The following is a 14,607-nucleotide window of genomic DNA, read 5'->3' as shown; positions in this document are numbered from 1 at the left end:
ACAGAACAGTTTGTGACACATGGAACTGGCCAGGTGAAAAAGGGCCGGCCGTCCTTCCCCCGGGGGGGGGGAAACGAGGCGGGACAATGAATGGCCCCGCCCACTCCCTGCCCATTATCAGTCCAGGAAATGCCACTGACGTTTTCCGCCGCTGTCATCGTCATTCGTCTCCCATGGCGGCCATGTTGGATTGTCGTGTGACAGAGAAGGACTGTCTACCAGAGGCCAAGATTTGGAATGTGGTGAAACAAGGAAGGAGAGGGCGGAGCTAAGAGTAGCTCAACAGCTACACACGCGCACGCACACGCACACACACACACAAACACACACACACACACACAAATACAAACCCCCATTCCGAGACAATGTGTAACATCTCATTCTGTAATGTGGACAGCAAAGTGGACCAGTACTTTCAGCCCACGCTGTACATCATAGTTATGGTCCTGGGCCTGCCCACCAACTGCATGGCTCTGTGGGCTGCATACATGCAGGTGAGGATACCGACGCTACACACACACACACACACACCCCCTGGACCCCTTACAAGTCAGTAACTCTGACAATATACAAATGGAATGGACCGTAACAGGTTCCATTTGTATACTTTCTGAGTTAAAGGGAGACCTTGAAATATTTATGTATGTCAGTGGTTTTCAACCAGTAGTTCGGGGACCACCAGTGGTCCTTGATAGGATTCCAGGTGGTCCCCGACTCCCCACCTAAATGATGGAGAGTTGGTAACCAAATGGACCCTTATAGATCTTTAACTCTTGAGAGAATAAAACGGATAATATAAAGATGACCGTCCTTCCTCCCATCCGTCCGTCTGTCACTGTCCAGGTGCGGCAGCACAACGAGCTGGGCATCTACCTGATGAACCTGTCGCTGGCCGACCTCCTCTACATCACCACGCTGCCGCTGTGGATCGACTACTTCATGCAGCACGACGACTGGAGCCACGGCCAGGAGAGCTGCAAGCTGTTCGGCTTCATCTTCTACACCAACATCTACGTCAGCATCGCATTCCTCTGCTGCATATCTCTGGACAGATACCTGGCCGTGGCTCACCCGCTGCGCTTTGCCAAGGTCCGCAGAGTCAGGACAGGTACGAGATATGACCAGATGATGAGATGAGATGAGATGAGATTGCATGCGAGGTTGTTGAAATTATGACATGAAAGCAGCAAGGAATTTGTCACTGCGAGGTTGCGGCACTGAATAATGACACGAAATATTTATGTAAGTGTAGGTAGTGATATAATTCCAAACTGCATATACATTTATATATCGTTGCTGTCGGGCAGAAACCTCTTATCTCCGTATTTTATTAGAACTTTTTTGTTTTTGTTTCGTAAATGAATGTCCTACTGTACTTCCTACAGAAGCATCAGTAGCATACAGCATACAGTATACAGTTAAGTAGCAGATCTACAAGCTCGAAATGTGGTACAAAGTGACACATTTTGAACTTGTAGATCTGCTAGATTGCTGTTTGAATCCTGAAAAGTAGATAATTTGAACATAATGAGGTTTGATGATATCAGCCTGATAACATAGAATAAGGGGGTTGTAATGGATGGTTTCGTTTCTCCAAAGCTGATACTAAGAACTGTATGAGATAGGCTACATAATACAACCTCAAATTTCTTTAACCTTTTACAATAATAAAAATAATATGCAGGACGGTACAGGAGCAGATTTGTTTAAGAAGCACCATTTCGGTTACTTATGACCTTCTTCAGGTCATCAACCTTTTACAGAGACCAACTAAGGATGTAAGTCAATCCTGTGTACTCAAACGCAATGGCTTGATTGATATTTCCAGTATAATATTTAGACATGGGACCAACCCAAAGTCCTACATGTGCAACACAAGTCATACTCTAGTGACGAGTTGGTGTAACACTCAACCATCCCCTGGCCCTGTCACCACATTTTCCTGACCCTGTCACAATATTTTCCTGACCCTGTCATACAATGTTTCAATGCTCCCGGTGGTCCCACCCACACTGGAATGCAGAAGTGCCTTTCTCACTCCCAACTCTTAATAGGTTGCCAAACTTGCCACTAGAGCATCGGGATTAGGCAGCCACAAACATTGTGTGTTCCGCAAAATTCCACACTGTCCCACAATGAGATGGATATAGCGCGGTTGTGGTTGTGCTTTATTTTAGCTTGATACGAACACGTTTATATAAATGTGTCTAAATGCAGAGAATGTCATTTCGATAGGTGCAGGTATGTGCATAATGCATCTATTTAATAACCTACTGTCAATCAGTAAATCTAGCCGAGACCTATGTTTCACTGTCCGTGGTGCTGTAATTCAATTCAATATCAATTCAATTCAATTGTATTAAAGTGTCAAATCACAACAAGTTGTCTCAAGACAAGTCTATAATAGCGACAAAGCTCTGTTGGTCTTTGCAAACCGACAGAGATCCCACCCAGAGCAAGCAACATTGCGACAGTGGTAACGAAAAGCTCCCCCTTAGGAAGAAACGTCAAGCAGAACCCGACTCTAGGGTGGGTGGCCATCTGCCTCGACCGTGTAATGTTGTCTCTCTGTCTCTGTGACTGTGTCTGTCTCTGTGTCTCTCACGTGTGTGCTCTCTCTCTCAATCTGCATTGTTTGTTTTGTTTTGGGGTCCCAAAGGAAATATTACAGGATTTTGCAGTACTAGTAGACAGTAAAATTGAGGGATTATGTGGGACAAAATTGCACTTGCACTTGTGGTGGCGGGAGCGGAAGGCCAAAATGAACTGGGGACTGTCAGAAATGAAAACATTGCAGGTGCACGCTCTCCCTTCCCCTCGTTTGAGCCAATTATAAGCCGTTTCAGGTGAAGTCTTCCCCAGCCATCCTGGGAAACACGAAATCCCGTGCAGTGCACTGGCAATTTCCTGTGGCAAAATGTTGTTGGGGGAGTTTCACTTGCAAATAGCTTACTGTTTTTAGTAATTTATTTTAGCTGTGAACGAGGACCCAGATTTGGGTCGTCCACCACCAAACTCACACAAACCCACTTCATGTACATTATGTTGCGCAGAAAGTATACACTTTATGCATTCTAACCCAGATCTCCTCTCCTCTCCTCTCCTCCAGCCGTCATGGTCAGTGCGATGGTGTGGATCATTGAGATCTTTGCCAACTCCGCCCCACTCTTCCACAACGAGCTCTTCCAGGACCGGTTTAATCACACATTCTGCTTTGAGAAGTACCCCATGCAGGAGTGGGTGGCCGGGATGAACCTGTACAGGACGTTCTTCGGCTTCCTGGCCCCCTGGACAGCCATGCTGGTGGCGTACCGGGGCATACTGGCCGCGGTGCGCTGCAACGCCGCCACGGAGCAGCAGGAGAAGGCCAAAATCAAGCGGCTAGCGCTCAGCCTCATCCTGATCGTGCTGCTCTGCTTCGGCCCGTACCACGTGCTCCTGCTCTGGCGGAGCGTGCTCTTCCTGAACAAGCCGTGCGACTGCGGTCCGGAGGAGAGCCTCTTCGCGGCGTACCACGTCTCGCTGGCGCTCACCAGCCTCAACTGCGTGGCCGACCCCATCCTGTACTGCTTCGTCAACGAGGGCGCCAGGCACGATGTGGGCCGGGCGCTCTCGGCGCTGCTGACCTCCGCCTGCCGCCGCGGCTGCTCCTCGTCCGCCGCCGCCTCGTCGTCGCACGCCGACATCCTCAACGGCGGCTCGGTCACCATGGAGACGCCGCTGTCGACCAAGAAGCACCAGTGTGTGTACGGCGATGGAGGGAAGACGAGCAATTACAAGACTGAGCTGGTGGCTCTGAAGGAGGAGTGTCTACAGATGACCATCCTCAGCGTGAAGACGTGACCTGGTTTGAGGACTATACTGGGTACGGTAATGGCACTGATGTGGCCATGCAGGACTGGGGGGCGTCCAGATCCTGTGTACAGGCAGCTCAGTGTGCAGAGATTGGGGTTCATCCACCCTGGGGCCACCCATGTTAATAAGATATAACACTCAAGGCTCTGTGTAGTGCATTGGGTAGTAGCATTGGTGAGGTGGGACATGTTATCCAGTCACAGAATTTGAAAGAAGAATGGGAGTCAAGTTAATGGAAGTTATAAAAGTAAAACACATGCCTTGCTGCCGTACACAGTGGGGCTGTCACACATCCTGCTGTAACAGGAGACAACGACAATGGATGGGATCACCTTCCTATTCATATTCATATTGCACGACTGCATTGTCAGTGGCTAGGTATCGCTACGATCCTCTAGGAACCTGCCTTTGAGGATTGGCCACAGGTAATAGAGTCTGGAATATGTGACAGAAATGGAACATGTGGCTGGTCAAACCCTCATTGTAACTACCGGAAAAAAGATGACACTTTCTGTTTCATCCTTCTTTTTTTCTTTCTTCCTTTATTGAGGGAAAGATAAAACCCTGTGAAGTACCTCAGCTGTTAGACTAGGATAGCTAGAAGAAAATGGTAAAGTAAAAGTGTCTTTCTTCCTTGAGCCTGTATTTCATTGTAACCCAGAGACCACATAAAGTTGAGACATTGTCCAGCATGAGGAGACAATAGAATACTGTCTTCACTACATCACAGTCAATTGGAGAAAATCCCAGGAATCATTGTCATAATAATAATGGTGAATATTTCATTTTGGAATGAAACTCTCATTGTAACCTATACATGTTTGATGCACACCTCAGGGCCAGTGAGGATCAGTGACAACAAACAGCAGTGCATTCTAAATGTGGCAGCAATCGTTACACAGTACAATCCAATGCTACTCTCAGCAAAGATATTTAATGTGTAGAGCGAAAACAGAAAAGTCACTGGTATAGAGCCCTAGGGCAATCTGGTCAAGTGGTTGTGTGTGTTGATAATGCCAATTTGGCTTCATTTCTACACTCTCTGAGTTACAAATTGATAACACAGGATTTGACTGTGTACAGATATTAATTTATTTAATATGACAGATGTCTTCTATTTAGAGCTGGCCACTGCGTTCGTATTTCAACTTCCATGAATTGTGATGACAGAACTTCCAGCGTTGCGGAGCTCTGGCTCTCATCCACGAAGGGTCTTATACTGTACCTGTTTACATTCCACTATCAGACAGATGCCTTCTAACTTAAACTATTGCAATCTCTAGTGGGTCTTGCCATTTTTACATTTTTGGTTATTTGTCTCCACTATACACTTGCCACAGTGTGGCGAAGAATTGTTCTCATTTTAACCTAAAGAAGAAAAGTCATGTCAAATCCGGTTACACTGAGATCTCAATGCCCGTTTCTTAATGCATGTACTAAGTGAGTAAGTGACATAAAAAGGTTACTTTAGGTAAACCGAAGAACAGATTCTATGAATTTCAACAACTGGCATGTATGAAGTATACTGTACTGTACTGTACTGTAACAATCCAAACTGTAAATTGTGACCATTTTATCATCCAAGGATTTAAATCCCTGAATCATTTTGTAATGTGCCACTTTTCTTTTTCTTTTCTTTTGTTTCAAATAGAGGAGATCTCATTGGCAATTACAAGCTGATAACGCGTCGCTTCGGGACACATTTCGAGCTTGTGGATCTGCTACTTTTGATGCTTTTGTGCGACACTGTAGTATGATCACGTAGGGCGTTTAATTTACAGAAAGAAATACAGAATTTCTGCCTGACATCCTAAAACCACAGCCAGTGAGTGCTGGGAGGGACTGCACAGTGGGACAGTAGACGTGCAACAGCATGGTGAAGCCATTTTGGCAGTTGTATATTGTTGTTGTTGTCTGGCAGAAACCTATCTCCATATTCAAACTTTTTGCGTTTTTTTTTCTCCATGAATTAACGTCCTACTTGATCATACACAAAAGCGTCAAAAGTAGCAGATCCGCAAGTGTGAAACACAGTGTGAAACACAGTGTGAAACACAGTGTGAAACACAGTGTGAAACACAGTGCGAATCCACTTGTTTTGAGCTTGTTGATCTGCTACTTTTGAATTTGAATACTGAAAAGTAACAGTTTTGTACATAATGAGGTTTCCATCCGGCCGACAGAGACAATATAAAGTACAGCGTGTCTTTCTGACGGTTACTGTACATGCCATGGTAACTTATGCTCTAGGTGTTTTGAAACAAAAAAATAAACACACACTGTGTCGGAAGAAATCTTTCCAATAAGGAAAAAAAGTAAGTGTTTGTTATCTCATTGAGAGCCATTTATATTTTTTAAATAGTCATTTGTAGAAAATTCTCCTTTTGCACACCTACAGAGGCAGGTGTGTCGGAGCAGGCAACCAGTGTGAATAATGAGAGAACGGAGGTCCTGCAGACTTAACAGTAGTTTATTAGGCTACTGATAACCTTCATCAGTTATCTCACTGAGAGTTATCAGACCAAACGACTTAAATAGTCGTTTAAAAAGGTCCTTCTGTCCACTTCATGGACAGGTGCGTATAGAAGTGGACATTCTATGCGTGAGACAGGAAATAATATATCCTGTTCACTGTCTTCACTTATACAGCCGAAATGTAGGTCGTACTGACCTTCATTTTTCCACCCTATTCTGAATCCCAGTGCTCTCATTCCTATACAGTCCAAAGCCATTCGCTGCTTTCATCCTCACAGCTGTGTATGCATAGTGTGCATAGTGAGTTCTGACCAATCCAAGACTGTGGTTTAAAGGCTGGGAGACACCATGCAGTTTGGGGTCATACAGATGGCCATGAAAAAAAACAATGAATCACCCATGGTAAAAAAAAAGAAAAGAAAAAGTCATTGACCAATCAGTGATGTCCCAAAATGTGCTGTGTATCATGTCCTCTGTTATGCGTTCCTGCCTGAGAGAGAGGAGGAGGCATGAGGTTTCATAACATACAGTGACTTTATTCTGCAATGATATCCCTGAAATAAATGTAATAAATTATGCATATTAAACAACATATTGAACTGTGTTTACTTGAGATACGATAAGACCTTTATTGGTCCCTTGTGGGAAGTTCACAGAAGGTGTTTTGTACACAGAAGGAAGCTGTTGGCAAACTGTATTCAAACTTTGGCTCTGCCCCTCCGCTCCAGCTGAGTAGCTGCCGATACAGATTTTTCCTGGTACGATATTTATATTTTTTATAGAACACTAATATGACATATCACAATAGTACAATATCCAAAATCACAGACAATATCCTGTATACATGATATCAGTATAATATCATAATATGGATATAATATTGATGCTATTAGACCTGGAGGAAAACTTGACAGAAAAAGACTTGCTCACTGTATGAAAAGAAAAAGGAAAACTCCTTAGATCGAGACTTAAGAAAACATTTTTTCCTTTTATTTTATCATTGCTCATAAAGTGCTCTGTGCTCAAAGTGCAATTAAAAAGCAAACGTTTGGGTCCTAAGACCTTCGTCAGTGCTACTAGACCTGTATATGCCCGTCGGGCCGGCCTATGAGAACGATGGGAACCTAACCCGTTGTCATAGCAGCCGTTTTAACTATCTGTCTGTGTCCCACATGGAGATCTCTGTATCTGTCTGTCTGCCTGTGTCTTGAAGAGTGACTGTGAAAAGTGGAAATAATCAATTGGCAGGTGTGGTGTTGCCATGGCAATCAATTGGCTGAGGCAGAGTGATCGGATCGGGACAACCTTAACTGTAGATACAACCTGATGGGAGGGAAGACATCACAGTCAAAGCAGCACCAAACTGCACATACAGTACAACACTATACATCGTCATGCATTTTGTTGTCCCTGCAGGGAAGATGCATCGGCCATTAGCCCTGCTGGCTGCTGCTAAACCTTCACACAATCTCCAAGTGAAGGGGATTCCTCGCTATGTGCACATTCATCACCTCCACCTCCACCACCTACTTGGAACTGCCTGTGAGAAAAGGCAACATGGGAATTAACCCAGAAGGAAGGAGTCAATTCTAAGAAAAGTGTGTTTCTTGTAAGGCCTGGTGGGAAGCTAATTAATTGTTGTCAGCTACCATTCTGGTTATTTTCATCTCCGTCGGTGGGGGGGTTGGGTGGGTGTTATGTTCCCCTTTGTGTGTGTGACTGTGTGTGTGTGTGTGTGTGTGTGTGTGTGTGTGTGTGTGTGTGTGTGTGTGTGTGTGTGTGTGTGTGACTGTGTGTGAGTGCGTGCGTGTGCATCTCTGTCCAATAGAGATTAGAAATGTGTCTAATCTTGCTAACACTCGGCTGATCAACGTTATAATTCTTTGTCAATTCTCATAAATAGTTTCCAATGCGTGTTGCCTTCAGCTTTCCGACGTTTACCGACTTGATCGTCCTTCAAGTGGCACTCTATATAATAAAGAATATGATGCTGTAGCGAGCTACTGTACTACACACATGATGTCCAGACATTCCATAATACGACACGTCATCAAATAATAGATCTATGCGTTATGATATGATAATCACATTGCAAGAGTCCTCTGGCTGAAGTGGCACTGATGGGTGTCTCGGTAGGTTTGATGTGGTGCCAAGCCAAAGTCACATTCACACCCGTCCCACTCCCATAGGCTATATACCGATGATGAATGGCACCACAGCTATACAGAATAGGACACCAGCATAGAGTGTGTGTGTGTGTGTGTGTGTGTGTGTGCTCTGTTCTCCAGCTTCACATCCCATTATTATTCTCATTGCACCTTTATTCAGGCTCTCTTCAAGGGAGAGCCTTTCTGTCTTGACCTCAGATGTAAATGGAGTACTGCGGGGGAGTGTGTGTGTGTGTGTGTGTGTGCGCGCGCGCACGCACAAACGCGCGCACACACACACACACACACACACACACACACACACACACACACACACACACAGAGACTGTATGTTCTTTTTACAACATACATATACATGTGTACCGTACTGTATGTCCTATACATTAATTTACGGTTTCATATACTTTGGTAAACATGCGCTCTGATGTGTCTGTTCTCATCTCATAATGCATGTGTGCTGTATGCCAGTGTGTGTGTGTGTGTGTGTGTGTGTGTGTGTGTAAGTGCAGTGTACTGTACAGTACATGTGTATGTACTTGGGAGAAGGACAGAACTCTCTCTCTCTCTCTAGGGAACAAAGTGTCTCTCTCTCTCTCTCGCTCTCTCTCTCCCTGTCCGCTTCACTGGTCACCTCTGCTGTAGGACTGTATAGCCTAGAAGCACCACTGCCATTAACACAGCTAACCAGATAATTAAAGACATTTATTATCATGTCAAGAATCATTAACACCTCAGTCATTAAAAAGATGGATCTTTTTTTCCATGCACTCTCTTCCCTATGTTGGCAGTTCACATGCAACATTCTGCAGTACAGAGCTGAAAAATGACCACAAACAGTGGAATATTAGATGCTTGTCCTTGATTTTTAGGAAATCAAAGTTCAAGTTTGATTCAATCCCATTTCTCAAGCAGAAATAATGTCCCTAGCTGAGCACACCGATGTCATTTCTTCACCGCCCTAGCCTATATTATTGCAATTGACATGTTGGTCAAAAGAGTGGTGGTCTAACGAGTGGTGGTCTAAAGAAAACTCTTTCCAATCATTTTCCAGCTCCTTCTCAATCCTCAGCAATGCTTGTCTCCTTTCACTTCTCCACTCATCTCCTTTCAATCACCTTCAATCACCTCCTCCTCTCCCTTGGTTGGTCAGTGAGGCTGAAGTAATACTAAAGGTCGCCAGATACCCCCCCGCCCCCATGCAAACACACACACACACACACACACACACACACACACACACACTGGAATAGGAAGCTACTATCCAACCACACAGTAACAAATGCCATGGAATAACCAAAGTACACGTGCAATAGCACCTTATCTCTGGGCCACAGCCTCTTCAATGCATGCTCTCTCTCGTATATCAGACTATAGAAGGCTCTACCTTCACATTAACAACATGATGTTGGGGTGAACATTCTGCAAAAATAGCATGTGCATGAGTTAATTACTGTTAATAGCACAGGCAGACTCTTCACATACTAGAGCATGTCTGAAATAAGTGTCAGAGCTGAAATCAACATGTAAATATGAAATAAATGCTTAAACATGCTAGGTGTAATGTTAGAGTCCACAGAAGTGAACCTTTCAGGCCTGTTTTCTCAACTCGCTGTTTTCTGCAAGACATTACTCTATAAGCCATATCTCCAAAACTGATGGATTGAACAACCAATATAGTCTAGTAGCCAGCCCATAGAGCCCCATTGTGAACCCGGACATGTTGAGTACACCAACGTTTTATGTTAGAAATGTTTAGTATGGGTCCCCTTTTTAGCAAAAGGCCGATGCACACCTCAGAAGGCTAGTGACAGGTGCGTAGGGCATTGTATGTAGCCTGGCTAATAACCCAGACTCAAATCACACTGACGTAATCCGCCGGCAGGCAATTGTTTTTGACATTTTTTTAAAATGTCATCCTGATTTATGTAGCATGTGATGTGTCAAACAAGGGGGTTTTCATGATGCTTTGATTAGTTTTGCAAAAAAAACCACTCATTGGGCTAAAAACGACCAATGCCGGGGCATGGCCGTTTTAAGCCCAATGAGTGTTTTTTTTTTTTGCTAAATTAATGCTTGGAATGGATTCAGCATAATGAAAACCCCTTTTCACACATCACATGCTAGATAAAGCATGATGAAATTATGAATATTTTGCCTTCTATAGGTTTTAATGGTACTGTATGGTCACATATTATGGCAATTATGAAAATTGCTCAACATATGCAAGTTAGCATCCGGCAGTTTCTACATGCTGTGGACCCATACTAAACATTTGTGAGGTTTTTGTCCTGAGAGTAATGACATCCTATACATTGAGGTTTCTGGGTTATGTGGGGGTTGGTGACTTAGTTCCTCTGCCAGGATGAAAATACGTCTGAATGGGTAACTAATTTGATTATAACACAAACGTCTTAAAAGGATTGTAGAAGGAGGAATAAACAAATGGTGTATCAGTACAGTTTGTGTCAAGTTTAAGTACCTACATGTACGTTTGAAATGATTCTCAATAAATGCTGCCGTTATTGTAATTCAATTTTCAACAGTGTTTACAGTCAAAACTTGATTTCCTTTGACACAGGAAAGGCCAAAACATTTTAATTAAAAATGAATCTGACAGTTTTATGGCAGCAAGAGCTTAGATCTCAAAATAAAACTGGGGGTCCATAAACAACAATGTCATGTTTCCATGGAGGCACGCCGGTTTGCGGTCATTCACACAGTATATCAGCACTAGGCAGGGATGCTGCAAGTCAAAAAACATATTTTTGCCCAAAATATATTTTAGGTGTGAGAGACGTGGGGGGATGGCGCTCCTCCGCATCCCCCACCCCACTACACCCCTGCCACATAGTCAACCATTGCTTTTTGCATTTAAGAGGTGGTCAAACCCAGGTGTAATTGGTATGCGCTTTTTTTGGTATGAGTCTTTTTAGGTCTCAAGGGGCATATTAGCAGATAGACTAAAGCGCCCTTAATTAACATACGGACACTCCCCCAATATGCTGGAAAGTGGTAAGCCATATGTGTGTGCGTTCAGCGTGACTTGCATAATACGGAGGGTGCCTAAAGTGGTCGTGGTTTGAGCTTATTAGAGGATACCACCTGATTTTAAGAGGTTCTAAATGGCAGCCACAGTCTCCTCATTGAGCAGTCACCCATTCCTAAAATGATTTAGGAATATAGGAATACGACAAAAACGTCTCCATGAATTCTAGGCTTCATTGCGTGCATTGAATTTTTTGAGCGAACTACTCCTTTAAACTAAAGAAACGAACTATACCAACTAAAATTGAGCAGAAGAAAAAGGAGAGCGAGCACGAAAGTGGTGTAAATCGTTATTCATTATCACGACCCCGACACAACTTTTTGAAAACACTGTCACAATAACTAATAGGTTCTGGGTTCAGAATCATATTACACTGAAGAGGTCAGCGCTCTTGTAAGAAAACAAAGTGACTATACATAATTCATGTGATGCGAGGCCTATATTTATGCTCCTTGGTTTGAGGGTCAGAACATTTGAATAATCTACTATAGAAATCCACAGCCACGCATGATAATTACATTCACATATACATTTTAAACTATTATACAATCATTTCAAACGCAGCACCTTTTTGTTTATATACAATATTATATATTATCATCAGCTATGATTTAAAAATAAAAAATAAAGAAACACTTAATATTGACTATAGCAGGTTTAAGATATGAAATCATGATAGTAGGCTACCACATGCATGGGAACATGGAAATAATACAGTAAAGTAAAGAAAATACATCAAAATTGTACTTAAGTAGCCTACAGTACTAGAGTAAATGTAGGGCTACTTAGTTACTTTATAGTTTACACCACACTGATTATGTGTGTAAGAGGTACATTATACTTAGATGGATGGCGTGGGGAAAATACGCCGCTGTAGCAAGGAAGGCAGATGGAGTTCTGTGTGTGTGTGTGTGTGTGTGTGTGTGCACTGTGCATGCATGCGTACGTGTGTGCGTGCATGCGTGACTGCGTGGGCAGGCCACCTAGTTGCCAATGACTTTGTCCTATTTAAAAGCTTCAGCAGCTCCACAGCCTGAGGGTACAACCTGTTCTTTAAACAAGTGTCAGATCGGCCAACTTATGGTGAGATTTCTTATTGCTCACACAGACCGTCTCTGTTTGTTTAGCAGATGATAAATGACGTCTCCTTTGAACCCCGGCGACCTCCCGCCAGGCACCTTAATGGCCTCTGGGTTTGTTTTAGTCTCGTCATGTGTGCCAGCAGGTGCATTGTGTGCCGCACAGGGAAATGGTTGCGTTGCCACACAATATGAGCTATAAGTGCAACTTCATACACAGTAAAATGCTCAGTGTTGATTTAACCAGTGGTGAAAACTTAAAAAAGTCCTCAAATTAAGTCAAAGTATCAATACTGCAATATAGAAATACTCCGTTAAGTAAAAGTTCGAATTACAAAAGTAGTAAGGTATTGGTATCAAAACAGCGGCGCAGACTATGTGGGTGCGTCGGTTCTTGAGCACCCATGAAGATAATAGGAACACAAATTAGCACCCCTGAGCTTCCCTCGCCCATGACTGTTGTTTTGTCACGTAGGGGGGCTGGGGCCACTGGGGGGTGGCCGTTGCCCAGCCCTGTCCCTATTTAAGAGCCCATCTTTACCAAAACAAAGAAACATTCCAAAGAAACATGTAGCCTACCGACAGCAATGCTTTGAGGTCATGGATATGGAATCATCATCCCTGAACTGCAGATTGCTTCGGTGTACAAACACATGAAAGATGCAGAGGGCTTTCTTGTCGGGAAGGGCGACTGCAAAAACATAGTGCAGTTCTATGGGAATGATTTTGACAGTGTCAAGCTGACACCGCATCAGAAAACAGAAACAGTTTTGAACATAGGTTTCTGCCTGACAGCTAGTGTTTGTACTAGCAGTGGTTTTCAACCATTTTCATATCAAGGCCCATTATTTATTCTGCATTTGAGCCACAGACCACCATTTGATGACGTTTAGCCTCATAGACACAAAACTAAAAGATAAGTCCATTTCCATGCTGTTGGTACCATATGAGATGAGTTAGTCGTTAAGTCATCTTCTCTTCTATAAAGGTGCTTCGCACCAGAATCTCTCTTCAATGGATTAAGTTATTATATCTGTGATTATATCAGTACTTTAAGTCGCCCTACCAAATCCTTTCAAAGTCCAATCTATTCGGCTATAGCCTATAGCTTCAGTCAAGACCCGAGCTTTAACTAAGTTAAAGATTTGACTAAGGTCAGCACCCCCTAGCGCTTGTGACCTTAACGATTATCAAGCCTAACAGCTTTAATCCACCCAGCATTGGTCGCAGCGGGGTTGATTATGGAGCCACACACTCACACACACGAAAAAGTTTGAGAACTACTGATTTAGAAGGCATTTGTGGGATATGCCTCAGGTGACTTAATGGGTTAATAAAGTGTCCACTATCCTCAGTAACCCAGTTGACATGTCCCTGCGCTGCTATTGTCCGCCATAAATCTCATTGGTTGGCTCTGACTCAGAGATGAAACCAGGATGTCGGCCTTGAGGCGTAAAGACCGGCCCATGTCCTGTGGGTGGCGGCCGGCAGCTGAGGGTCAGCGTCCGTCGTGATGGATGGTGACTGGCGAGTCCAGCTGTGTCTCTTTATGATGGGGTCAGCAGACTCAGAGAGGACAGATCTGACAGGGACGTATGACAAGACAGCAGGGGTCAAACCAAAGCAAAGGGACGAACTTGGACCCGGAGATACGGCTGAGTGCAGTGTTGACATTGGGCCTGCATGGATCTGAAGTCCACAGGGAAACTTGAAAGACTTTGAATTTACCCGCGAATGCATGTTCAAATCAGAAGACCAAAAAAAGTCAAAGTTCAGAAGTCATTTGGTTCCCTTCTGTTTTCACAGACACAAAACCAGTAGAAATCTTAAGTTGCTCATATCCAGCAAAACTTAAAAAAGGTTTTTATTAATGTAATTATATTATATATTATTAGTTTCTTTTTTTTGTCCTTGTTGTAAAACAAGAAACACGCCATCATTAACTGCCAGGTTAAACAAGCGCTCTCCGTTGTGCAACTGTCCC

At 43.6% G+C, this 14,607-nt stretch overlaps 1 protein-coding gene across 2 annotated transcripts in view; it reads left to right on the top strand.

The window, feature by feature from the left end:
- gpr4 (G protein-coupled receptor 4) overlaps window positions 1-6,878 on the top strand; it is a 56,902-nt gene extending 50,024 nt beyond the window's left edge. The window contains exons 2-5 of one of the 2 annotated variants that reach the window (XR_013964562.1): window positions 1-494; window positions 844-1,108; window positions 3,110-5,914; window positions 5,959-6,878. The exon at window positions 1-494 is cut by the window's left edge and continues 459 nt beyond it. Coding sequence is in view for 1 of the 2 variants with exons in the window: in XM_080771503.1 (XP_080627629.1) it covers window positions 366-494; window positions 844-1,108; window positions 3,110-3,843 (1,128 nt within the window). In the remaining variant the exon portion in view is untranslated. Of the gene's footprint in view, window positions 495-843; window positions 1,109-3,109 lie in introns of both variants that reach the window. The other variant, XM_080771503.1, reaches the window with a different exon arrangement.
- Window positions 6,879-14,607: the final 7,729 nt, after the last annotated feature.

Source organism: Protomyctophum bolini (genome assembly GCF_963924005.1).
Source record: "Protomyctophum bolini genome assembly, chromosome: 9".
Lineage (NCBI taxonomy): Eukaryota > Metazoa > Chordata > Actinopteri > Myctophiformes > Myctophidae > Protomyctophum > Protomyctophum bolini.
Note: the sequence above shows the minus strand (reverse complement) of the source record. Positions and strands in the feature narration are given on the sequence as shown.